General features: G+C 47.4%; 7 protein-coding genes across 7 annotated transcripts; 3 read left to right on the top strand and 4 right to left on the bottom strand.

Annotated features, from left to right (window-relative positions):
* Positions 1 to 3264: 3264 nt before the first annotated feature.
* On the bottom strand, positions 3265 to 5132 carry FPOAC1_002991 (uncharacterized protein; the record flags this gene model as incomplete). Its single annotated transcript, XM_044847563.1, has 3 exons — positions 3265 to 4219; positions 4438 to 4580; positions 4677 to 5132. The coding sequence occupies 3 exons, from the start codon at positions 5130 to 5132 to the stop codon at positions 3265 to 3267; spliced, it is 1554 nt and encodes a 517-aa protein (XP_044713479.1).
* An 873-nt stretch (positions 5133 to 6005) lies between these two features.
* Positions 6006 to 7448, bottom strand: FPOAC1_002990 (uncharacterized protein; the record flags this gene model as incomplete). Its single annotated transcript, XM_044847562.1, has 1 exon — positions 6006 to 7448. The coding sequence occupies one exon, from the start codon at positions 7446 to 7448 to the stop codon at positions 6006 to 6008; it is 1443 nt and encodes a 480-aa protein (XP_044713478.1).
* A 5694-nt stretch (positions 7449 to 13142) lies between these two features.
* FPOAC1_002989 (uncharacterized protein) lies at positions 13143 to 15840 on the bottom strand (the record flags this gene model as incomplete). The annotated part of the gene is made up of 2 exons (XM_044847561.1): positions 13143 to 15639; positions 15704 to 15840. The coding sequence occupies 2 exons, from the start codon at positions 15838 to 15840 to the stop codon at positions 13143 to 13145; spliced, it is 2634 nt and encodes an 877-aa protein (XP_044713477.1).
* Positions 15841 to 16415: 575 nt separating this feature from the next.
* Positions 16416 to 17921, top strand: FPOAC1_002988 (uncharacterized protein; the record flags this gene model as incomplete). The annotated part of the gene is made up of 3 exons (XM_044847560.1): positions 16416 to 16647; positions 16701 to 17144; positions 17200 to 17921. The coding sequence occupies 3 exons, from the start codon at positions 16416 to 16418 to the stop codon at positions 17919 to 17921; spliced, it is 1398 nt and encodes a 465-aa protein (XP_044713476.1).
* Positions 17922 to 19587: 1666 nt separating this feature from the next.
* FPOAC1_002987 (uncharacterized protein) lies at positions 19588 to 21058 on the top strand (the record flags this gene model as incomplete). The annotated part of the gene is made up of 4 exons (XM_044847559.1): positions 19588 to 19812; positions 20261 to 20281; positions 20720 to 20761; positions 20933 to 21058. 4 exons carry the CDS (start codon positions 19588 to 19590, stop codon positions 21056 to 21058), a joined length of 414 nt encoding a protein of 137 aa, XP_044713475.1.
* A 9-nt stretch (positions 21059 to 21067) lies between these two features.
* On the top strand, positions 21068 to 22317 carry FPOAC1_002986 (uncharacterized protein; the record flags this gene model as incomplete). Its single annotated transcript, XM_044847558.1, has 2 exons — positions 21068 to 21565; positions 21616 to 22317. The coding sequence occupies 2 exons, from the start codon at positions 21068 to 21070 to the stop codon at positions 22315 to 22317; spliced, it is 1200 nt and encodes a 399-aa protein (XP_044713474.1).
* Positions 22318 to 22823: 506 nt separating this feature from the next.
* On the bottom strand, positions 22824 to 23473 carry FPOAC1_002985 (uncharacterized protein; the record flags this gene model as incomplete). Its single annotated transcript, XM_044847557.1, has 2 exons — positions 22824 to 23374; positions 23437 to 23473. The coding sequence occupies 2 exons, from the start codon at positions 23471 to 23473 to the stop codon at positions 22824 to 22826; spliced, it is 588 nt and encodes a 195-aa protein (XP_044713473.1).
* Positions 23474 to 23965: the final 492 nt, after the last annotated feature.

Here is a 23965-nt window from a genome sequence, read left to right as displayed (position 1 = left end):
TAATAAGCCTTGACGCAAGCATTGTCTCCCCTGTCGTTGCGCCATAACCCAGCAAGCTGTTTTATCGCTCGCACTCCAATCAAAACGGCGAGAAAGCGCACCAGGGCCGTCAAGGGCGATGGGCCATTGGGCCCGTGCCGTGGGTCTTCGAGCGAGGGGTCAGTCCGCCCCTATTGTTAGAGAAGGGAGAGGCTTTGCTACCCGTGGCTCAAGTTTGGCACGCTTCGTGACGGAGCTTGAGGCTTCAAACATTGCCATGCCTACTCTGTACAGCCGGCTGTGGTTGCGCGTCCTGTAACTCCTGATCGACAACCGAGTGTCAAATCCATAGGATCATTCGCATATTAGTCGTCACGGTACTCTGTACGTAGCAATACAATGCAACATTGCGGCTCTTTTCTGCGACATCACATGGTGTTGAGTATGAGATTCGTAAGTGTCTGGCGGCTGCCGCCGTTTCTGCCACTATTATGACTTTGTCGATACCAAACTATCAGTCTGTTAATCTTTGAGCAAACGAGCGACCAAAAGCACATGGTCTGGAACTTAATCGACGCTGAGCGAGTGTGATTGGTAAATAAACCTTCAAAGTGGTCCACCTCTTTTATGCTTGTTCTCATCTCGTCACGACGTTTCCGAAAAAGACGAGTTGTGAATCTGCAATTGAGTTGGAGATGACAAAATTGTCGGTAAAAAAGCATAGAGGATTATGCGTATGAAGTGGTCTTTCAAAACTGGCATATCATCTCGAAATCGTATCCAGAGTCGAGTTCCCGTCTATCTTGGCCAAGCGAAGCAAAACAAACCCCGGCCTGAATCCGGCCACGCCCCCCTTCTGTTGGAGGATAAGGGCGAGGGAGAGGGTCTTCCCGCCACGCGTCCTCTTGACCATACCGCCTACTCCAATTATCTCGCAGATGGTTCATGATTGTGGGCACTGATGACGGAGAATTGGTTCGAGATATAGACCGATGCTTTGTTCTGTAACCATGGCTGTAGAAGTCCTGCATCCTGATCCGATGGAATGCGAGAAAGGGTGCACAATTATTAACCAGATGCTGACATTGATTGACCATATTAACTTGTCGTCATGAAAAGTGACATTGGCCCCCACTATCGGTCTTGCCTAGGCCAGATTTCGTTGCGAATCAAGCAATTGGCATAGGTACCATCCGTATTTTAGGTCTCTTGATCTAAGTTTAGTACATACAACGTAGCAGTACGTACCAAGAGTTGTCCATTGCTTGCGCTGAATCTGTCTCTGAGCCAAGCTTTCAGCCTGGTATTACGAAATAAGAAGAAAGGACAGACTTTGACTTTAACGCTATAGGGGGCACGATGCGTTAACATAAAGACAAGTGAAGTGATGTTGGCAATAATACCTTGTAGGTAAAAGCAACACTTCATTCACCTCATACTTCTCACCAACAAGCATGGACCCATTTTTACGGCGAGATTGCCAAGGGCTTGTACGTTCTAGTGCAAGCAAGCCAAGGAAGAAAGCGAGCCAATTCTGCAGCCAGCCCTGTCAGCTCGGGTTTTTTTCTCTTTTGCGTCTGGCTGAAATGGCTGATTTATGAATCAGGTTATCCTTATCTGTCGTTGGTTGTACATATCTGTCATTTACTGACTTTTTTCTGCTGCCGCATGATGATGGAACTAAGGAACGGTTGTGACTTGAATAGGTATACTATTGTTGGAGATATAGTGTTTGCTCCACGGCAGGGCCCTTTTATTGATGATGGGAAGGTCCCCGTTTCTCGTGTTTCGACTGTGTAACGCGTCGTTGAACAAGCAGTGGAGGCTGGTTTAAACTAAACCTACCTAGGTAGTCTAGAACAGAACATGGCAGGTTATTAACACAATAAACAAAATGATGATGTCTTTAACGGTACAGAGTACTATGTAGACTCGTTAAGCTGAGTCTATTCCGGGGTAACGTACAGAGTACTACAGTCACATCTAATTGCCGCTTATGTCGTGGCCTCGCATTCACCACGACTTGTATTGTGTTTACTAGTGTTCGCAAAACTAGATCCGCTCGATATTCTTGGTAATAAGACAGGATCCGTTCTTATGTATTCTCAATCCTTCGAGTCTGAGTCTGAGTCTGAGTCTGAGTCTGAGTCCCTGGAGCAAGCCCTTATCCCAATTGATACTAGGTAGTTAAGTGCATTATTCTGAAAAAGCAATCTCCAAAGATACTCGAGGTCATTTCAGCAGAAGCGGGTCTTTCAATGATTCAGCCCAATCCAATGCTGATAAAATGGAATGCATGCATGCCCCCTGCCGAGTGCCAACCCAGCTGCCCAGCCCTGCATTTACTTCTACGAGTGCATACAAACAATTTCATATTAATTTCGGGGCCTTTTCTCATTACTCAGAATGAGATTGGTTGTTGCTTGATCTCCGGCCCGGAATCCCTTGGAAGATCCAGAAGTACAGAGTACAGTGCAGTGTGACTGTAACTGCCCGGGTAACACGTCTCGATACGAGTATCTCTAAACATCCAAGATTCGCCCGATATTGCTGCTCTTTTATCGCCATCGTATCGTATTCTGACGGCCAACAAACAGACGTTAGAGCTAACGTGTAACCTTGCTAAGCCTAATCCTAAGTCTAATCCTTAGTTGGTACTACTGAAGTTCCGCTGCGTTATCTCTCTCAAGCACACTGCACCATTCCCTATTCGAAGACGCCACAGAATATCAAACTAATATTTGAGAGTGGAAGATGGATGCAGTATTCTCCGTAGAGTAGCATAAGATCAAGATTGGTCTCCCATTTGTTATATCCGAACCTGGGGTAACCAATTCTTATCATGCCTACAACATAGTACCATGAGGTTTGGTTATATTGCTTTCCTTTCGTCTCTACATTGGGATAGAATTATTACGGCCCTTGAATACCTGCGGTTAATCAACAATCCTTGTCTCTAACTTGCTCGCACAACAATATATGTATACCAGATCAATGCCCATACGTCAGTGAAGAGTCTCGCCAGTTGCTTATCGGCACTCTTACATTCCAAGTGTTCGGTAAAACTTGGTTGCTTTGTCTTGCAATAGATCAGCATGACGAACGCAGTATTTTGATCAATTGCGCTTCAATTGCATGTCTCGGGCACAATGTCTCGGCTTCGCTGTTCTGAACAACTACTATCAAAACGCTGCACCAGATACGATAACTCAAGCGCCCTTGTATTAGCCAGTAGGAAGTATGTACTTGTATGCTGTTACGTCCCACTAGGTACCTAATATTGACCTATTTCTCCCTCGAATTCTCAAGCTTTCCCTCCATTCTTTCTCTCCAACACTTCCCCCATCGAATCGCAGCCATAGTTGCCAGAGCTGAGGTTATCAAGTACGCTGCTGATATGGTGGAAAACCACCCAATGCCGAGTGCCTCAATTGCTGGTAGAACTACCGCTGATGCCACGCATCCGACTAGATATCTTGCAAAGAATTTCGTTGCGGCCACTTCAGCTCCTTGGTCAGGCATCACATCGAGGCAGTACGTGTTGTACGACGGGAAACAAAACAGCTGCGCAACGCCCTGCACAAACATGGCGATGACTGGAACCGGGATGCCACCAGCCTCTTGGTCCACAGTCCAGCCATAGACCAGCATGCCTCCCGGAATGATTACACCCATAGAAGGCACCGTAGATCGAAGTCGATCTTCAGGAACACGAACATCACGCTTCTTGATCCATCTCTTCACAGTGTAGTCTGCCCAATGACCCCCTGCGAATGTTCCAGCCAAATAGCCGAAGCCTGGCGCCAGGTAAAAGAGACCCGGGGGCAGCGGAGACTTGAGGTTGAAGCGTGGGTTTAAAACGTATCGAATCGATGTAAGAAGGCTGTACATGTTCCATGTCAAGGATGCGCTGCCGCCAGCCACCAAGGCAATATTGGGATATCGAAATAGATGCAGTACTCTCATCGGACTGATCATGCCCAGGATCGTGAGTGTCCTCTTTTTACCCGAAAGAGTTTTCAGATCATTAATCTTGAGGTGGTGAGATGTTTCGGACACAACGAAATAGACGCCCAGACATCCAGCTGCAGCCAGTGCTGTCTGTAACCAGAAAATGCTCCTCCAGGACGAATACGTTACAATTATACCACCCAGGAATGGTCCAAAGGCGGGACCAACAAGGGTTCCCGTCAGAAACCAGCCCATGGCTGCAACGCGCTCTGTAGGGCGGTATATATCACTATCCAGAGTCATTATCGTATCTAGGACATGATTATGTGTTTATGTGGACAGTCGACTTCTGCTTCAGCCATCCGAGTCCATAACAGCAGCATATGTTGGATTGAGGTATAGGCTTGTGTCAACACACAAGATAACCTACGGCCTTTCTGGAACAACAACCACTCTACAAAGACCTTGCAGCTGACAAGAAGAAGAGAAGGCATAGAATTGACCTACCCAATGCATGTTGGTCCAATGAGAATAAACGCCGTTCCGCCAAACGCAGAAGCTGCCCGAAATACCATGAATGACGCGAGGTTAGGAGCCAGTGCGGTCGCCAAACTAAGCAGAAAGAATATAGCTGATGAGGATAAAGCTACCTGAATATCGAGTTAGCATGTATGAATACCATGGGTAATTGGGGACATTGAAAGCCCGACCAAGGACTTATTCTAAACAGTATAAGCAGTACTTACAACACGTCTTCCATACACTTGACTCATGGGCCCCCAGAACAGAGGAGACAAGGCCATGACGATCATATATGCTGCGTTGCTCACATTGGTAATACTACCGGACGTGTTGTAAGTCGACGCAACCTCTGGTGTTGCTGCCAACACGGATGTACTCGATATGGGCGATAAGAACGCCCCAAACGACAAGACTGCGACTATAGCTATCTTTCGTCCTCGAGATACCGTATCAAAGATCTCGTCGCCAGCTTCCCTGTAAGACTCTTCACCTTTTGGGGCTTCGATCGTTGCAACTGGCTCGAAAGCATCGGGACCAGATATGTGTGGCGTTGCTCGGTTGATGATTTCTGTAACTGGGTTCGGGTTCGATGCCATGATCTGTAGTGAGATTTCTGCATCATCGGTGACTGTTGCCATCGAAGATGCTTCATCATGCGGATCTTGTTGCGAGGTCTTCATTGTAGCCGCGGTTGGGTTTTGTACATTAATGTTGGCGTCTCAGTGTGATATCGACTTTCGTTTCTGTCTTCTTATAGAGTAAATTGGTCTCTTGGTGGGCGGGGCATACGTTGGCATGCAGAATATTGACGGCCAAGAGAATGACTTGACGTCTCGAGCAAAGCAACAAGCATATCATCAATTTGTTTATGAAAGTTTTACAATCACATCCTAGCAAAACCTTGACCGATGTTCGGATTCCCCTCCTCCATTCCTTGACCATATCCTAACTTGAATTGATCAATCACTCCTGGATCCATGGATCGTAGTGTCTCCAGAGCCCACTCCCACTCTCTTAATTCACCAACACCGGCAGTCAGTATCCGTGTTCATGCGGATGGATAACATCCTCTGGCGTTTCCAACCGTCACTTGCCAGAAGCTTGTGTACAAATGATCCAATCCTGACATGGTTTTGTACGGGAATAGCCCGGACAAACACGTTCTTAGGATGCGGTCTGTAGAATCGGAACGGTGCTTCCGGTCACCGTCGCCGGAATCCACTCTTTTCGGGCCATCGGCCGAATCATTGGGTCATCAAGATCCGATTGGTTAACCTCTCATCATTTCACTAACAATATAGTCATGGTTATAAAACACTAAAAGGTCCCAGGGTTTGTTTGAATTTGTTGATCTGATTATTTTTGTGTTTCTATGGACAAATACGAATATTCAGCGCCCAGTTGGCTGTCCGTTCCTGCAACGCCAACTCCTTCTAATGCTTGTGCACATGTTCTGACTCTGACCAAAAAAAAAAAAAAAAGACAAACTTTCCTACACAGGGTATTCGTAGACCTCAATAACAATACAAAACTTCCTTCATCGATTATCCTTCTTAGCCAAGGAGCTTCTGTACACGCTCTTGTAGTACTCGGTCAACAGGTTGGTTGTTGCGTTGAACAACTACATTTTCTCTGCCTCCGATAGTGACAACACGCAGCCACTCGGGCGCGACATCGCTTGCAATCAGCCGCACACAAGCTGCGCCCTCTTCCTTGGATACTGGCATTCGGAGAGAATCCTTGAGTTTCTCGAGAATCACTGCCATTGTAAATGCCTGTCGTGGTAGTGACATTGGGTTAGACAGTGTCAACATGGAAATAGTGGCTGCGACGTCGCAAACACGGTTGAGGGCTGCACGGCGCTGGAGCTCGGGTCCTGACGGAGGAAGTGGCTCGTTGGCTTTGGCCAGCTGTTTTAGCCGGAGTCTATCCAGAAGGCTCATCTTGGTTCCGTCTGTATTAAGAAGAGGGTTGTTGGACATGGCGGTTTGTTTGGCTGCCTTCTCATGCTGCTTCGTCGCGACACTATTCTTGAGCTCCGAGAGCGCACGTTGTCCTCTGTCGAGAAGAGGGTTTGCATTTATTCCGCTGCCCATATTCTTTATATCAACCTGAGGGAGCTCGTCCAATGAAAGATTATTCAATGGCAGGTCGATATCCATAGCGTCAGCAGAGCGTTCGGTGCCCAATGCTCGTAGGTTGATGTCAAACTGCCTCAATAGCCGTTCTTCGTTGACAGGTGCCATATCAGCAGAAGAACGTTCGACGCAGATCTTTCCCCGCCCATAGTCTGTAATAATGAATGGCGAATGAACATCGTGCTTGACTGAACTTTGAATCGCGATACAGCGACGAATGTCCTCGATAGTGACCTGGCGCTTCCCCCAGGACTGTGAGATGTGGGGAGCGAGCGCACGAATGTCGATAGGGGAGTTGTTTCCATTATGGGCAAGTTGTATCATGACAGTCTTGACAAATGCTTTGTGTATGTCGATGAGCTCAGCGAAATGTGTAGGCAAAGCATCCTTATCCGCGGTGGGTTTGTTCAGCTTCTTAAAAATACCGTCAAGTTTGGTCTGTACTGTTTTCCCTTGTCTCTTGCTTTCGGAAAGGGGTGTAGATCCAACAGGTTTATGGGCGATTTTGGTCCTTGAGGGGGTTGTCTTGGCTGTTCGTTTGCCTTTCGACACTGACGTCGTCGCTCTTGACACTGAGCTGATTACTGACTCCTTACCTCGAAGTGAGCGTTTGACAGGCGTAGAAATTTCATCTTCGCTACTAGGAGCGAAAGAGGAGGTTCGAGGTTTTGTCCTAGGATGATCGTCTTGTTCGTCTGCAGCCGCTTTTCGTTTCCTGGTGGCTCCTGTTGGTTGGATTCCGGCGATGACTTTCTTAGCACCATCTGTGGGAGCATGAATTTTTGATACGCGAGCAAAGCTAGTGATAGATTGGTTGACAGCAGGTGCAGCCTGGTTGCGCCTGGTTGCTCGAGGCATCTTGAACCACGATCCTTCTGTTCAGAGCAGGAACGTCGGAGTATGAGGAATAGAAGGCGCGAGTGGGGAAACTAGAGGCGTGAAAATCGTGTTGCGAAAGGGAGGAAGTCACGAGGTTGTTAATTAGATAGTAGGGAAGTGATAAATGCGGAAGTTGCAATGAAGAATTGTCAAAATCGCTAGGCAAGTGTCAAACGTGTCTGAGAAGGAAAGACCCATCCCCCCCCCAAAAAAAAAAAGAAGGTAGCTGTTCGTCGTCAAGGGAAACGCGAGCATGCGACGCGGCCCGGCGCGTGTCGGCGCGTCTAATCCGCGTAAAGGGGTGCGCAATTTCGCGGCTCAAGTTAAAGTGAAAGTGGTGCACGAGCCAATCTCACCTCATTGAAGGTAAGGTACAGAGTACCTAGCAACTGAAGGTAGGTATCAGCGAAGTTGGCCGCTTGGCGGGCAAGAGACAAAATTAGCAGCCTGCACTTCAATTCTGACAGTTGACATTATCAGATTTATCCTAATCTCACTCTGGCATTGCCTTTTTTTTTTTTTAGCAACGTCGCGATGTGGCTTGTTTACTCTCAAAGTCTATGCAATTGTCTTTCTTCGTGCATCTCGTGTACATCCCTATTGGCTTTTCAGACATGCTTGCGGGGCCATCAACATGAAAGACTACAAGACTACCTCTAGGCATGCTTTGGTTCTCGGATGTTGTACCTCTTTTCTATCAACACGAGGTTTGCAGAAGAGTAGGCTCTGAGAAAAGTGATTGATCATTTCACATCTTTGCTCGCTTTAATCAAGAACTGCTTCTCTACGATGACTTGGCAATACGAAAACCTTAGTTGAGCGCTGATAGGATACATCGGGCTGAACGATAACTTACACCCAACGATGGTGGTTTTCCAAGTTACACAAAACTTCTCTTCTCCTCGGGACCCGTTTCCTGAATCTAATCCACATTTACATTGTGGCGATGCCTTGATGAAGCAGGAAATACGCACCCCCGTACGGAGTAGCCAATCACTCTTTCGGAGGACAAGGCTATTCATTTTCGTGGCGACACTCTACGAAACCCTATAAGGATGCATGTTGAGCTTCCCCTCAAGCCCTCTTAAGACATGGAATGGCGGTCTGGCTGCCTGTCTCCCAATTGGGGATTTCCTCTTTGGCTGCGTCCTCGCTGTAAGACAAATTTGCTGTTTTTTCATTGCCATCCGTGCTCCCCGAATGACAATTACTTGTTTGAATGTTGCGAAAATGGTTTTGTACTTGTTTCTATACCGATACGAGGTCGACTTGTTCGATACAGAGCATCATCGCAGAGTGAGCTCAGTACTTGACGTTTGTGGGTCGAAGCACCTTCAAGCTTATCATTTGTAAAGACTGGAAAGTCATCGAATGTTAGCCCAGCCTCAAGGAAAGGATATTGATGTCTTCTTGCTCAAGGACCTTTTAACGATGCCTCACACAGACTAGCTGGTATTTTCCAGTATATTAGACAGTATTGCGTGTTCATCCCGAGGTTTTAAAAAGAACTTTAACAAGAGTACTATGCAATAGTGTCGGCCATCTGTTACCACAGACTTCCAACAAAAAACATGCCAGCTGCAAATATCCACAATCGCCCAGACAAAACTCGAACAAAACATGGCAATAACCTTTTGCCAATCCCCGTGTCAAAACATGTGCGCCCTTACCATCCATTAATTGATTTACCCTCCTAGTGACCCAGACTCCATAGTGCTCGACTGTTATTACAATAACGCCAAAAAGAGAAACCGAAAGAGAGAAAAATAAGAGAAAAGTATTACAGATCAACGTTGCCTTTACCCAGCCCGCCGCCTATATAGGTTTTGGGGGTTTGGGGGTTTGGGTAACGATCTGTGTATGGTGCCTGGTATCGAGCGTCTTTGTCGACAAAACTTGTATCTCAGCGGCGGTTCGACGTGGCCCAGTGCTCGGGTCTGAAACTGACAGGACTGGGAGGTGGAGGTGCCGGAACAGCATAGTCATCTTCTTGGATGTGATGCACTGGAGTTGAAGGGCGGTCTGTCTTTGTCGAGAGAGTTGCGTTTATGCTGTTGTGGAGGAGATCCTGCGAGGTGACTAGCCTCATGTGGCGAGGCGAAGCCTGGATCGATGAAGAGTGAGAAGTGGGCATTTTTCTGTTCATTAAAACTGGAGTTCAATAATATGTTTGCTAGGGAGACCAAGAAGATAGATGGGCTGAGGTGAGGCCATTATATCTATGAGTAGAGACTCAATACTTACAAGAATAGTAACAGAGAGCGGCTTGCGTGTAAAATGTGGGGACAGAATGGAGACAACCGTTGTACGAATCCAAAGTCGTAGATGTGAAAACGCGGCAGTGGAGAGAAGAACTAGAATATATTATTCGGGCCGAGTTGAGGAAGTGAGTTCGATGTGAAAAGGATAGTTCAACAGCCGGGGTGATCTCAAGTCGATTCTCTGACGGGCGAATGGATAAGAAGTTATAAACGTTTACAGCCGCAGTCGGAGTCAAGGTAAGTATAAAGGTAGGTAATTGAAGAAGAAAAGGTGTAGACACAAGCTAATGAATTCCGGGGAAATGGGAGGAAGGGATGGTCCTGATAAAGGGAGGAGGATGTCATGTTAGGTATTCAAAGGAGGGAGATGAGATGAGCTGCCATCCATTCTTCCCTACAGCTCACACCAGCGAGCCCAGCTCAGCCCAACCCAACCGGAACCTGAATTGGACTGGCCTGGGTTGAACTGAGCAACTCAAGTATCCGTACATTCTAAAGATAGGGCAAGCAAGGGCCTTGCAGTACCAACGGCATTGACAAGGCGAGCCTGCCTACTGCTCAAGCGGAGGCAGCGGTAACGGCCTGCAAGGTGAGACGATAAAAGATAGGAAAACCTGGGGAACAGGGTGGGAGACATATCTTGGCGTCGGTGCTAGTGAAGCAGGTACAGTACTTGACCTCCTAGTACCTACACTTAGGTAGTACCTAGGTACCTACTAACCTACCTAAACTACCTACTGTTCTAGACATGTACATTCATCACCAGCCGTGCCCCGGTTCGGAAGGGGGGAAAAGACAGATGGACTTTTGTGCATCAATATATTCGTGATCAAGCCCTCCTGACTAAAACAAGCATGTTAAGGTGTGCATGTGGCTACCTATGGGCATAGAATAGAAAACTCACTATCTTGGTACATGTAGCTAGCTACCTTAGTAGGTCCAAATCTGTTTACATACAAATTTACCACATCACTCGAATATCATTGGAAGGATTTCAACCATTGAACATGTATATATACTGTACTCATTCACTCCCTGCAAGGGTATGGTATCTTCTGGCACTTCGTCATTCAGATCAACGGGAAAAGGAAATAGCATAAATGAGCAAACAGGAGAGGGAGAAAGAAGGAAGCATAAAGGAAGCTACGGTCCAAGTATGCAGTTACGTGCAGGCTAATACAGAAAATCATTTCGCGGCATAATACGGAAATCACATCAAGCTTAGGCCTGTATGAGCTCCGAGAAACAACCTCAACAAAGAGCCCAACAAGCACCTTGCAACTACCGGTCATGAATCGGACATTGCAGGCTCAATACAGTGTATGTAGTTACAGTCATGATGGGGTGAAACGTCAGTCTGACTCGCATACTCCGTATCTTCTAGAAATTCGCTTGTTTTGCGGAGACTCGCATATACACTCAATCCATGCAACAAACCTTGAGTTCGAGCCCGATGCAGACATGAAGCGAAAGTTTATCTCTTGCACAGGGGGTTCCAGTCTCCATACCAATATGAGATGATGAGATACTCGAGCTCGTGTTCTTTTTGGCCTGGGGGTTTGTTATCATATCAAAGTACCCCTGACAAGGTATGTTTCGCGGAATGACTGGCACTGGGGAATGCTGGTACAGATACACATGTACGACAAATAAACTACCTGTTAGCCCGTCAGGCTGGTGAGACGCAACCGAGAAATGGCAAAACAGGGTCACTGGGCAATATTCCCAACACACATTAAGCAAAACAAATTGTCCTTGGGTCTCCAGTGACAGGTGAGGTGAGACAGTTTTGAAACGAAATCATCCTTTATTTCTTATCACGATGTATGTATTACATGTCGGGAAGGGAAACCCAAACATCAAAGACTGAGCCTTAATCCTTGGGGCGTGTGGCTGACATTTTCGTTGTACTTAGTTCAAGCTAGACTAGATACTTACACCATCTTGTCGCGTCCATTGCTATCAGCAGCGCTCATGCGGAATCAGAATATTTTTATCTGTGGTATCAGCTAACCCTCATTCCCTCGGGTTTCAAGCAACAGCCTGGTCTCCGAATGTCATCCTATACTTTTGCCCTTATCCATTCTCTCTCTTCGCATGATTTCAACATAAGTATCTGGTGACTGGGTGAGGCGTTGAGAGACACATTGCAATCGAGTAATTGCCAGCATATCTGCTTGCATAGTTTTTGTGGTTGCAGTACTGACTTTTAACAGATAGGAGCAACGAGTTTGATGAACCGTTCCTTTTGTAATCATGCACTGAAGACCAGCTCAGTTGACCATCACAACTCACGACGATTAAGCATTCGAGTTGCCACGTAGCACAACGCGATAATCTTTGCATTTACGCGTTCCCTCGCCGGATGGCCGTCAGTCACCTATCGATCTCTGCAGACTGAAGCGGATCTTGATGCGTGGCTTCCGAGTCAACCGAGGCCATACCAGGTTGTACGGCCAAACGATAGATATATCACGACAAGAATTCATGACTAACAAGGACCAAGTATAAGAAATTGTTTTTTTTAGCACACCTACTAAAACTAGAATTATTAAATCTTCTCAATGGAATTTTGACTTTTTCACTCATTGCGCATAATTAGGTATCGATTGCATGGTCCTGTTTGAATATTCCCTGTCTCACTGCCTTGGGGAACACAGTCCGATCAATTCAACACAGCGGATACGAAGTCTTGGCAAGTATTAAAATATTCGCTGTTGGTTGCGTACTTGTCCAAGGCAATTCATGATCTTGTTCGTGGTTCATGTTATCAAATCTAAGTCGGGCTTGTCACACAAGCCAAGACACCTCACAACTCTCAAACGATGTAAATTAGAAGTATCATGCATTCAATAATGCCTAATATTTTATTTTATCTGCGTTGAGATATATAGACGTCAATTGCTACCAGCGTCGGTCCTTTTTGCTTTCAAGAAGTCGGACTCTTAACATTACTGACATGTTCTCCAGGGTAGGTAGGTTGCACAGCATAAAGAAGTTTTGTTTGATGTGGTTGTCCTCAAATTGTGATGACTTATCTACGTATAGCTTTGTCACGAAATGTAATGAATGTGTTTTGTACTTGTCCATGGTCTATGAAATAATCTATGAATAGTAAAATGTCATACTGGCTGTGTAGACAATGTTTGGCATGCATTAATCTATATTTTATTACAATCATTCAAGTCTAGATAGTAGGTCTGTAGTATCAGTATGCTAACTTTGTGAAAGGGGCCCAGTTCAAACCCTCATGCCCAAAGACAACACAACTAAAGTCACACTGGCATAAAAGGGGCGGAAGAAACATTTGTATTGACCTCTGTCCTCATAGGAAAACATGGTCCGTAACGCCATACGCACAACATGTCTTTCAACTTCTATAAGCAATGTCCAGCACTAGCTGATACACTCTTTAACCCTTATTCGTCGAAGCACTTCTTGCCGTTGCAGCTGTGCCCGGGGCCGCCTTAGATTTTCTTCGTGTTGGCTGATAAACATCGTTGAAGTTCATTGCTACTCCTAGGAATCGCATGTCAACATCAGGTTGATACGCCAGATCGCCAAGGAGAATCTGAACGCGCGTTCGGAACGATGCACCCAGGTGTCGTAGGCGCTCTTGAAGGACTGGGAACTCGGATGTAACAGCACCAGAGCCTGCTGTAGGGGTATCGAGGCCATCATGATCGTCTGTATGCCGTGTAGTGCTTCGCACATCAGCCTCTTGGCGCTGTGTGAAATCTGACACACTCCAGCTATAAAGTCCATCGACCGAGTCTCGGTAGTTGAGCATGAAGCGAAGAATCTCACCGAGCTGCATCATGTATGTCGTGCGGTCATCTTCGTCAGAACTATGGTTACGTCGCTTGGCCCCGAGGAGGCCTTTGTGAGTGATGTCGTTGAGGTATCGTGTGTGTGCCTTGATAAGGTCGTCCAACGTACAGTCTTCCTTGTGAATCCGCTTCTGAAGTTCGCCCCACGAAGACTCAATAACCTCGAAGAGAATGTAGTACTGCAGCTGGCCCACGAAGTGAATCATCTCGGCGAGGACGCCCCGTGTGGATTTCCACGTCTGGGAGACTGCAGGATCCGAATTCTGTAGGACACCACGAGCACCCGTCATGCACTTCCGCCAGGTCGATAGCACAGCAAATTCAACTCGCTTAATACGCCAGAGGAAATTGAATACTTTGAGATATTGTCTGTTGCCCCATTCTGTCACGACGACATCGACGGGCGCATCGATTTTATATTCAAGAGTGAAACAGTCCCAGCCAATGTCACCATGTGATAGCTGCAGCATACGGGCATCGAGACGGCGTAAAACCTCAGGAGAATCGTATTGTGCGTTTGATCCTCGGATAGCATGCTCGAGTTGGGCCGTCAAGGTATGTCTGTACTGTGCACCAGCGGGGCGATCAAGATTGGCAGCCAGGGATTCCATCAAGAGGGCGATAAAATCTCCCTGACCTAAGAGGATATAGTTCTTCAACGCCTGGAGATGCTTGAACAGGTGGAATTTATTGGCCATCAAGTCGATCAGGCGTTTCATAGTGGTCTTGTGTGCCTCGTCGATCCAAGCTTCTAGGGTGGCCGTATCGCCATACCTCAACTCCTTGGAAGCAGCCTTGGAATAGTCCTCCACCCACATAGCATCACCGCAGCTATGCCTAATAAAGTTGAGAGATTTTCCGATCAAGAAAACCTTCTGGGCAAAGTCCTGGGTGAGAATGCTGGGAATCATGTCTGTGTCGATTTCATACTTGTCTTCCCAAACATTACCTGCGCCCTTAGCTTTAGATGTGTCCTTGTCGGGAGACTGCTCTCTGACGAAGAACTCCTGAAAGGGATCAGACAGTTCACCATCGTATATCCAGTGTCGTAAAATGTCATAAAAGGGCCGCGTAAAACTTGACAGCAGCCTTTCAGCAAAAGCAGCAACAACGGGATCCCCATGAGAGGATGAAAAGCTGTGAATAAGAGACACAAGTTGCCCACCTCTTTTCTTCTCTGATTCTTCAGCTATTAGACTCATGAGCCTGAGGCCCATTGTTGCCTCGCGAGTCCATACCACGCATCGCTTGAGCGTGACCCCGGCTTTTCCAATACCTTCTCTTGGCGCATCGTCATTAAGCGATGCTAGGGCTCTTCGAATTTGACTTTCGAGCGTCGCAATCAAACTCAAGTAAGATTTGAGTTCCCCGTGAATGGCTGCTCTCAGGCTTTGACCGAGTAGTCCTTTAGCAGGAGTCTTGCAAAAGCCGTCAAGACCGCGATAGAGTAATGACGGCTCTGCTAGAGTATGGAGTAGGGACACAATTGGTAATGGAAGTGTTGATGGTAATTTGATAATGTCTGATTTGGAGAAGGGAAGTGTGGTAGATGAGAGTCCTTGCAAAGTGAATGGCAAATCTCTGAGAATGACGGACTCCGGAGGCTCTATCTCTGAATAGTTATTCGCCAATAGTGTCGATTTCAGAGAGACGTCTCTTTTTGGCGGCTCGGGGCGCGGTTCCCCTTCTTTACCCGGCTGTTTGCTCTCTTTTGGTGGATATTTCTTGAGTCCATCTGGTTGAAAAGCCTCTTTGAACTGTTCCTCCTCGAACCTAGACGTCTTGGTGGCACGTTCTCGGCCTTGCCGTTTTATAGCGTCACGATTGATAGCATCTCTGTAGTTGGGCGCCGATGGCTTTACAGGGCTCAACGGGAGGGGTTCGTTGGGATCTGGAGAATCAGCGAGCTGGTAGAGGAGGTATAGTATTGCCCATTTGTGCTCCAACACTGGCAGTGATAGCAATCGTGTGTAGAGGTTAGAGAAGCGAAGGGCTTGCGTAGGGTTGCTCTGGATAAGCTTTCGTTTTATAAGATCGGAGGCATGGTTGACATCGGAAGAAATAGCGGGGGAGGCTGGACTGAGCCGCGAACAGTTAATTTGATGTATCAACCAACAGGTCTTTGATAGACGGAGACGCGTACCTGTCTATTATAGACTTGACAATTTCAAAGCAAGTATCATGACGTTCTTGTGCAACTTCATCAGGATCATTGGGATCACTGGGCACAATGTGGGTTATCAAACTGTCAATAGCGTTGGTGATGCGGTCGGGGGCCATGACGGCATTGTCGCAAACTGCTTGCGACTATGGGAGCAAGAGTTTCTGCGAAGAAAGAGATTGGGCGTTAGTCAATGATTGACTATGTGTGTAAGGGTAACTTTTGGTCACAGATGATCAGTCTTGGGTTGATTAGATGTAGATACCTACCCAGACTCAGACGCGCCAGACGCGACTGTAGTAGGTGGTGTTGCTGCTAGGTACAGGGCGGATTGTTTTAGTGCCCTGTCAGAAGCCTGGAAGTAGTGGGTACCTTTGGCGCCTAACGCGATATGACGGTTCAGCAGGTAGCTAGTACTTAAGCATTGCGCTCGAGTTCTCCATGACCAGGCATGCCTCGCGGCAAAACCCAACTACACTCGAAACCCTCCATTCACCTTGAACCTTACGTCCACAGCGGCACAAGTCAACCATCAATTTAAACGCCGCAATATGCCTTTCTCATCAGTTTAATACATATGCTGTGATCGCGTTAAAGCACCCATTCGTTTTATACAACTCATGCGTCTTCTCCCCACGTCGCGCCGCGCTACTCTGCCGCACGCGACGCTGTCGCCTATTCGACTCCTATCAAGATGCCAGACATCGACCCCGCGGCTTTGAGCCGTCCATCCGTCAGCCTCTCGACTCCTATTCTATCCAACAAGACTCTTGCAGGCTCTGTACCCGGTGCGCCAAAGATCGCAAAGTCCAGCCAAATTATTCCGGCCCGAATCGATTTGGAACCGCTATATACTGCACTCAAAGTCGCTATTGGCAATGAGAAATGGGCAATATATAAGGAATCAACTAGCGAGTTCTTAACAGGTATACATCATTACATATACTAGCAATCCTCGCGCGTGCTCATGTGTCATCAGGACGCCTCAATCAAGCTGAATACTCGGAGAGAGTAGACCCCATTCTCGCTGGCCCAGGCGACAAAGAACATTTACACAACAACCTCATCGCTGCGATCTATGGAAATGTCACTCGAGAAATGCCCGACCAGGGGCTGGCGCCTTGGGTTAGCGCCAACGATAAACCTGCAGCGACGACAGGAACCAAGCCAGTATCAGGCGATGCAGCAGAACGGAGGTTGAAGGGAGATGTTATGCAATTACCAACAAGGGATCGAAGGCGTATAAAGGATCTTGTGCAAAACGATGTTGGTATTCCCAAATTGTCTATGTTTCGATCGCTGACAGGTAGCAAGTGGGACCCGCACGAGAGCATATCGAATGTGTTTGCAGACAGTCACCGCAAGCCTTCCACAGTCACAGTTTCAGATGCCACCCCTACAGTAGGAGGCATCAACAACATGAGTATGTATTATAGTGAAGTATATGTATTATTTGGAAGTCCTAACACGGGAACCAGACTTCGACCTAGAGATTCGAAAACGATATGCACAACCACTGGCAATCGAATCTGGCGAATTCCCCGACATCAACATGATCTCCGGCCGAATGCTTCCCTCTTGTTACGAAGCAGGTCTTGTTAATGGTCACACCGCCGATGCCCCACAGTTCATGTCGGTGGCTGTGGAAACTTTTATTAAGGAAGTCCTTACTCAAGTGTTTAGCCGTACGAGGAGCAACGGCCCTGGTGATACTGGCAGCGCAGGGTTTGGTGTTGGAACCACTTGGATCCAGACACACAAGTACAAGCGTCAGTTAGAATACGAAGAAGAAGCTGCGATGCGAGGTGAGATCACCCGGGATAAGGGCGGGCTTCTACCGATCGAATCGCGGGCGGCTAGCGAAAGAGGCCCTCTGGGCATGTCTGATCTTCGCCTCTCGTTAGAAATGGCCGATTCAGGCATGGCACAATTCCCCGTATTAATGACTCAAGTTGTTTACAGCTATCGGGAAGGCGAACTGGAGAACTGGGATGACTACACCTGGGTCTATGACCAAGCACCTCGAGATTATGCCCACGAGAAACATGGTTTGGACGTCAATGGAGGACGTGTCTACGAGCTTCAAAATGGACACCCTGACTCTATGGATATCGACACAGAAACCTGGTGGGAAGGCGCAGACAGCCAGGATACCGATATGCTGGACAACGTCTTGGATTCATGCCTCGCTGCATCATAACATGTATCTTGATCAGCTCCAAGATTATAATTTTTGCAGTATTGAAGCTAAGAATGGTTGCCTCGGCCGTCACAGAAAGAACAGAATTGGAACGTACCAAGTCTGAGTCGAAGGAAGTGGCCTGCTGCCTACCCAAGTCAAAAGAAGTTATACGTGTGCGAAAATACCGCTATGGTATCGCGTGGGGTGGAGATGATAGACAGAATACCAGGCAAGTACGATTGGGATAAGCAAGGCGTGTAAGGAGCCGGCGTTGGACAAACACAGCCACGATACAAGACTGCAGTCCGCATTGACGGTGCGCGACTCGGATCCGAGGATCCAGACGGATGCATATCAGTCGGATGGCTTTATCTTTGGCGCAAGGGTTTGGATTGTTTTTGTTTTTACACTGTTTTGCTTTTTGGTCGTGGTATTGTCATGGGCTCCGATGCCTTTTATATGTATTTCTATTGCTGTTTAGGGATAAGCATTATTCCCTCTTGGCATGCTTGAGATGAGGAATGAGGACCTTGCCGTGCACTAGAGGGAATGGAACGGAGAGGATGATGATTTTTGTTGTACTTTGTCATTGCAGGAACGATACCCGTGCAGCTCTAAGAGCAGAAGTTGCTCAGTACCAGTGATGGGGGTTTTGGGTGGCATGTTGACTACCTATATATAATTGCTCAAAAGACCCAAAATTGAAAATGCTTATCGTCATGATAGTAGGTCAAGATGTTAAGTGACTGCTTCCTGAACTTGCCTCTCTTCGAATCCTCCAAAGAGCATGAAAGCAGACATGTGTCAGTAGATCGACTATGGTGTGTCATGAAACAAACTTCATGTTGGGCCTTGCAAGTTAAGGCATCGGAATGAAAGCTATGGAACAAGGCGGTTGAGGATGAAATGGGCTTGGAGTGAGCTATTGAAATATCTGCAAGCCTTGTGTACTGTAGCCACCTGCTACTCAAGCTCCTCAGCCAGTCAGTGATCGCCTTTCAAAGTAGATGCTATGATCAAAAGACAGGCTTTGCGCTCTCTCGTTTGCAAGGTTAAGCAAAGCAAAACAGAAATGCCCAAGCCTTTGTCATGTTCCATCCATCCATAAACCAACGCTGAAAATACTGACTGACTCAACTGGGAGTTGGAAAGCGGCAGAGATGAACCAATGTCTTCGCGACATTGCAGTAATCAGGCGTACATACCAGAGAGTAGAAAGATGGACGGAGTGGAGTCCTGAGTTCCTTTGCACATTTGTGTTGTTTTAGGTAATTCTGCTTCCGGGAATTAGAGGCGTCCGCTAGCAGCTTAAGAGTCCTGACTAACACCACCAAAACCAGTTTGGAGCTGATAGATCAACTGGTCACTAACTCATCTTGTACATGCTCAGATGAATTACAGTCCTTCAAGCTATCTAGGCGAGGAATAGGCGAAAAAGAAAAATGCTGATCTGCCCCAAGAAGAGGGATGTTGTGCTACATCATATATAGGTACCTAGCTTTGACAATACACAATATAGTACCTAGGTACCTACCATCGCGGGTTGGGGGGGTTTTTAAACATGCCTAGATGACAATTTAAGGCTGTTGACTGGCTGTTAAAGGTATATACAGGATATCAGAATTTAATACATCATATAGGTACTGCCAACATGGTGTCGACAGCCTAATTTTGTCATCTGGGCATGTTTAAAAACCCCCTTCTTCCCCTATGGTATCTACTAATACAGTACCTCCAGAAAGCTTCGATTCCCAGTCCGGGAGCTGCACCGAAGAGTAGCGGAAGTGTCTGTGGAACAAGCACCCGAGAAGCTCGTGCCTCTTGCTGGTCCGTGCACATCTTTCTAGAAAGCTTCCCTGACGGCAACCACCTCACAGCTCCCTTCCCCCCACTTCTCTCCATTCCGTTGGTCAGTTCAGTCAAGAAAGCAAGAGCTCTCGCCCTACCCAAGGTACCAACGCCGCCAGGCAAGAAACATCATCTTTCCTTCCATCCCATCTTCTTCTTCACCTGCATTTACTCCCTCGCTTTTTCTTAGTCCTCTATACATACAGACTCAACCAACATCCCCATATATTGCATCCTCAACTTACCTATTCATCTTCAGCTGCTCTTCATCGTCTTCCTTGCCTTTGACTAGGAGGCGGGGATCAGAACACCAGAACCCCACTCGCCTGGTTACTCCTCTCTATTTGTCCCCTTCATTTCTTTCAATTGTCGTCTATCGTTCTCGTCGTCTACTATACTCTCTGGCTTTGACTCAACCCTGCGTCAGGCCCCTCCTCACACATCAAACCTTTGATCTCAGGAGCTGCACAGAATATCGTCACCCTCCCTGATCATATCTCAGGCGGTAGGGTCTAGTTTACCAGGATTGTGTGAGTTGACCTGTTTTCTTCCCATTCTGCATTCTTTGTCTGCAATGGAAACTCCATCACCTGAACTGCTTAGCTCTCCAGCCATATGAGCCCTTGTTGCGACAGTGCACTCTATACCATGACATGTCTTTGTCCGCCAACTATGGATTGGCCGTCCTTGTTTCTCTTTGCAAGGCTCTGTCTGGAGTTTTGCGATTCCCCTTTCATCCTGTCCAAGCAGCTTTTGTTCCTCTGAGCTGTGCATGGGCTATGTACCAGGGTCTTGATCTAGGCCCCGCCACAACACGTCACTTTCAAGCGTGGATTGCAGCCCACGTCCAGCTTCATCTTTAGTGCACGCCCCGGAACTTTTCCTGCAAGCAACATCCCTTGTCGTTTCATTGTTCATTGATCTTTGTCCCTGGCTTCGTCTGCAGCTCAGACTGACATGCTTTGAAGATTATCTGCTTTGCAATCATCCACAAGACCGCTGCAGTAGCTGTAAGTCGAGTTCCCTCATTTATGTGACGGCATCACATTGCCACTGGTTGTTACATTTATATTTTACGTCCATTTCCCTCTCCGTCCCAGATTCTCGACATAATCATAGCAACGACTTCACGTCAGCCGCTACGTCTTCGCCACATGAAAGCTTATCAGAACCAAAAACAGACCATCGCCAACGAACAAGTGCTCTCCACTCGCCCCGCGATACCCCTCACACGACGACAGGTATTCATTCTGTGCCTGTTCGACGACATAATACCGGATATTTCGAGCCACGCCAATCACACCTAACTTTACGCCATGTCTGGCCCTTTCTCCAGTCCCTTTGGGGAGAATAGCAACCCTTTTGGAACAGACAGGGGCAAAATGACGAACAATCCCATTCATCGTGTTGTTGAGGAAGAGGATGAAAACGACACCATCACATCGCCTACGAACGCTCGTTTTGGAGCATCACCAAATTCTGCCTCTATGTTTTCGGGCCCCTTTGGCGGGGGGTTTGGTGGCGACTCTTCTGCTGAAGCACCTTCTGCGTCGCGAAACGTCCCAAACCCTGATAGCTACCCGGCCCAGTATAACTTCGGTCGCCGAACTTCAGTATCTGCCGAATCTCTGAAACCCAGCGCCGATTCCTACGATAATTGGTCACCCCCTTTCCATGAGAAGACCCCGGACCAGATCGAGCGTCTCAAGCACGCCATCGAAGGCAATTTTCTTTTCAGTCATCTGGAGGATGAACAGAGCGCTCAGATTTTGGGCGCTCTCGTCGAAAAGCCGATACCAGCAAAGGGCATCAAGGTAAGTCCGTTCAGTGCAGACTCGGAATAGGCACTGACACAATATGATAGGTAATCAGTCAGGGAGATGCTGGTGACTACTTCTACGTCGTCGAGAAGGGATCCTTTGACGTTTATGTCAACCCTAGCGGCTCGTTACAGCCCGGTCCTGATGGTATGGGCAACCAAGTTGGCAATATCCAGGCTGGTGGCTCATTTGGTGAACTGGCGTTGATGTACAATGCACCTCGAGCTGCGACTGTCATTTCTGCCGAGCCTGGTTGCACTGTGTGGGCACTCGATCGTGTCACTTTCCGCCGCATTTTGATGGAGTCGACGTTTGCTCGGAGACGTATGTATGAGAGTTTCCTCGAAGAAGTGCCTCTCCTTTCCACCCTCAACCCGTACGAGCGCTCCAAGATTGCGGATGCGTTGGAAACAAGGAAATTTGCTCCAGGAGAGATTATCATCAACGAGGGAGATCCTGGTCATGCGTTTTATCTGCTTGAAAGCGGCGAAGCGGATGCATACATTGGCCAGCCTGACAACAAGGTCCGTCACTACAAGAAGGGTGATTACTTTGGCGAGCTTGCCTTACTCAACGACGCCCCGCGAGCAGCTAGTATCGTTGCTGCGTCAACAGTCAAGGTTGGAAGCTTGGGAAAAAACGCTTTCCAGCGACTACTGGGACCTGTAGAAGGTATTCTACGAAGGACCAAGTATCAAGGTGTTGCTACTGGTGTTGAAGAGATGGATCCACTTCACATCAGCTAGATTGAAGGGCAGAGCTCGAAGGTAGGACTGCATCCATCATATGGGGAAGTAGCAAAGTTTATCAATGAGATTGAGTGGTGTTCAGGTTGCCTCGTGTCGTTTGGGTGTATATCTTGTACGCATTTGGGGCACGTTGGATTCAGAAATGATTGGCAGAGGAATTCACTTGTGATTGGCGTTTTGAGAGGCTCTCTCCCACCTTCGCTTTCCTGAAACAAGCATGGCTAGTGATTAGATACCTTGGTTGATATCATTATTACCACGACGTAGCTCTCCACTCAATGATATGAAGGTATTTGCGACATTCGATGTGAATATCTACGAAGTGATGAGAGCAGATTAAACAACTCGAGAAAGATGATTGCTAATTGCCATTCCCCCCATGAAACCAAACGTGAAACATGTTGATATCAAGACGCCAAATGTGAAGAGTTCCTCAAACGTGCACCCGTTAATTGTTAATCACCATCTTCGCGTCACATCTCGGTATGTTATTCCTCCTGACTCTACCTAGCCCGTCTTGCCAGTTCCTCTCGAATCCTTCTCCTCAATTCCTCGACAGCAACTTCGGTTTCCAGCACTCGACCGACACCAGCGCGCCAAGTGTCATCTAATGTCTTGATCTCAGCGCCCACTGCGTTCTGTCTCTTTTGCCTCTCCAAATTCAATATGTCGACTTCTCGCTTGGTAGCTGCCAGCTCACGCTCAAGTGCCTGGAGCTCTGCTTCAAGTCCGTGGTTCCCTAATAACCACGCATTCTTCCCCCACTTCTCGAGAAGCTCTAGGTTTGTGAGGCGCGAGGAGAGATAGCTATGGGCGACAGCAGCAGCTGGCAGGGCAGTCGCAGGGGGAGCGCTCGGGGATGGAGCCTCATATCGACTCAAATCCAGAGGCGCAAGTGATGTGGATTTGGAAACGCGCTCGAGTTCAGCTGTTATCGCGGGAGAGAAAGAAGGCTCTGTGTTGGAGGAGGGTTGGGGTGTTTGAGAGGATGCTTCAGCGGTGATCAGGGCGCGGGCGGCGGCAAGGGCTTCCGGAGTTGGTTCCTGGTCGACATCTGTAGAGAATATTAGTAAAAGAGAACACAGATACTAAGTTAGCCACACAGCAAAGTCTTACATGGAAGAGACTCGTGATAAGCGGGAGCGATGGGCATGGTGATGATTTGTTCTGCAATTGCGACGCGTGAGGCTTAATTGAATATAATTTTGGTTTAATAATTTACCGAAAGCGGTATCGAGTTTCTGTTGATGTGTCGGAGTGGGAGTGGTGAGCTTATGAATCAAAAAGTATCGCAAAAGATGTCGCGAAATCGTGCAAGCATTTAATGTTCATGTACTAGGTATGTGCCAGCCTCGCAACCACGAAATTTCGACGACACCATATTCGAAGCGTGGTAACGCACGGATCATTTCTCAGCCTCCTCAGCCTTGGTGGCTTGACTCATGGCACAGGCATATTGAAGGTTCGACTGAGGCGGTTAACAGGAATCGGTACACATGAGAAGTTTATGATGTTCTACTTATGAGTAAAGTATATCTTACAAACCAAAGCAGCTTTATATTTCTTTAATATAATGGATCAACGAATCCAGAACCTGTTTTTGGCGAACCTGACTTTTCTTTATACTCTTGGAGGTTAAAGCTGC

The sequence above is a fragment of the Fusarium poae genome, chromosome 1 (assembly GCF_019609905.1).
Source record: "Fusarium poae strain DAOMC 252244 chromosome 1, whole genome shotgun sequence".
NCBI lineage: Eukaryota > Fungi > Ascomycota > Sordariomycetes > Hypocreales > Nectriaceae > Fusarium > Fusarium poae.
The sequence above is the reverse complement of the archived record's forward strand: the minus strand, read 5'-3'. Positions and strand labels throughout refer to the sequence as shown.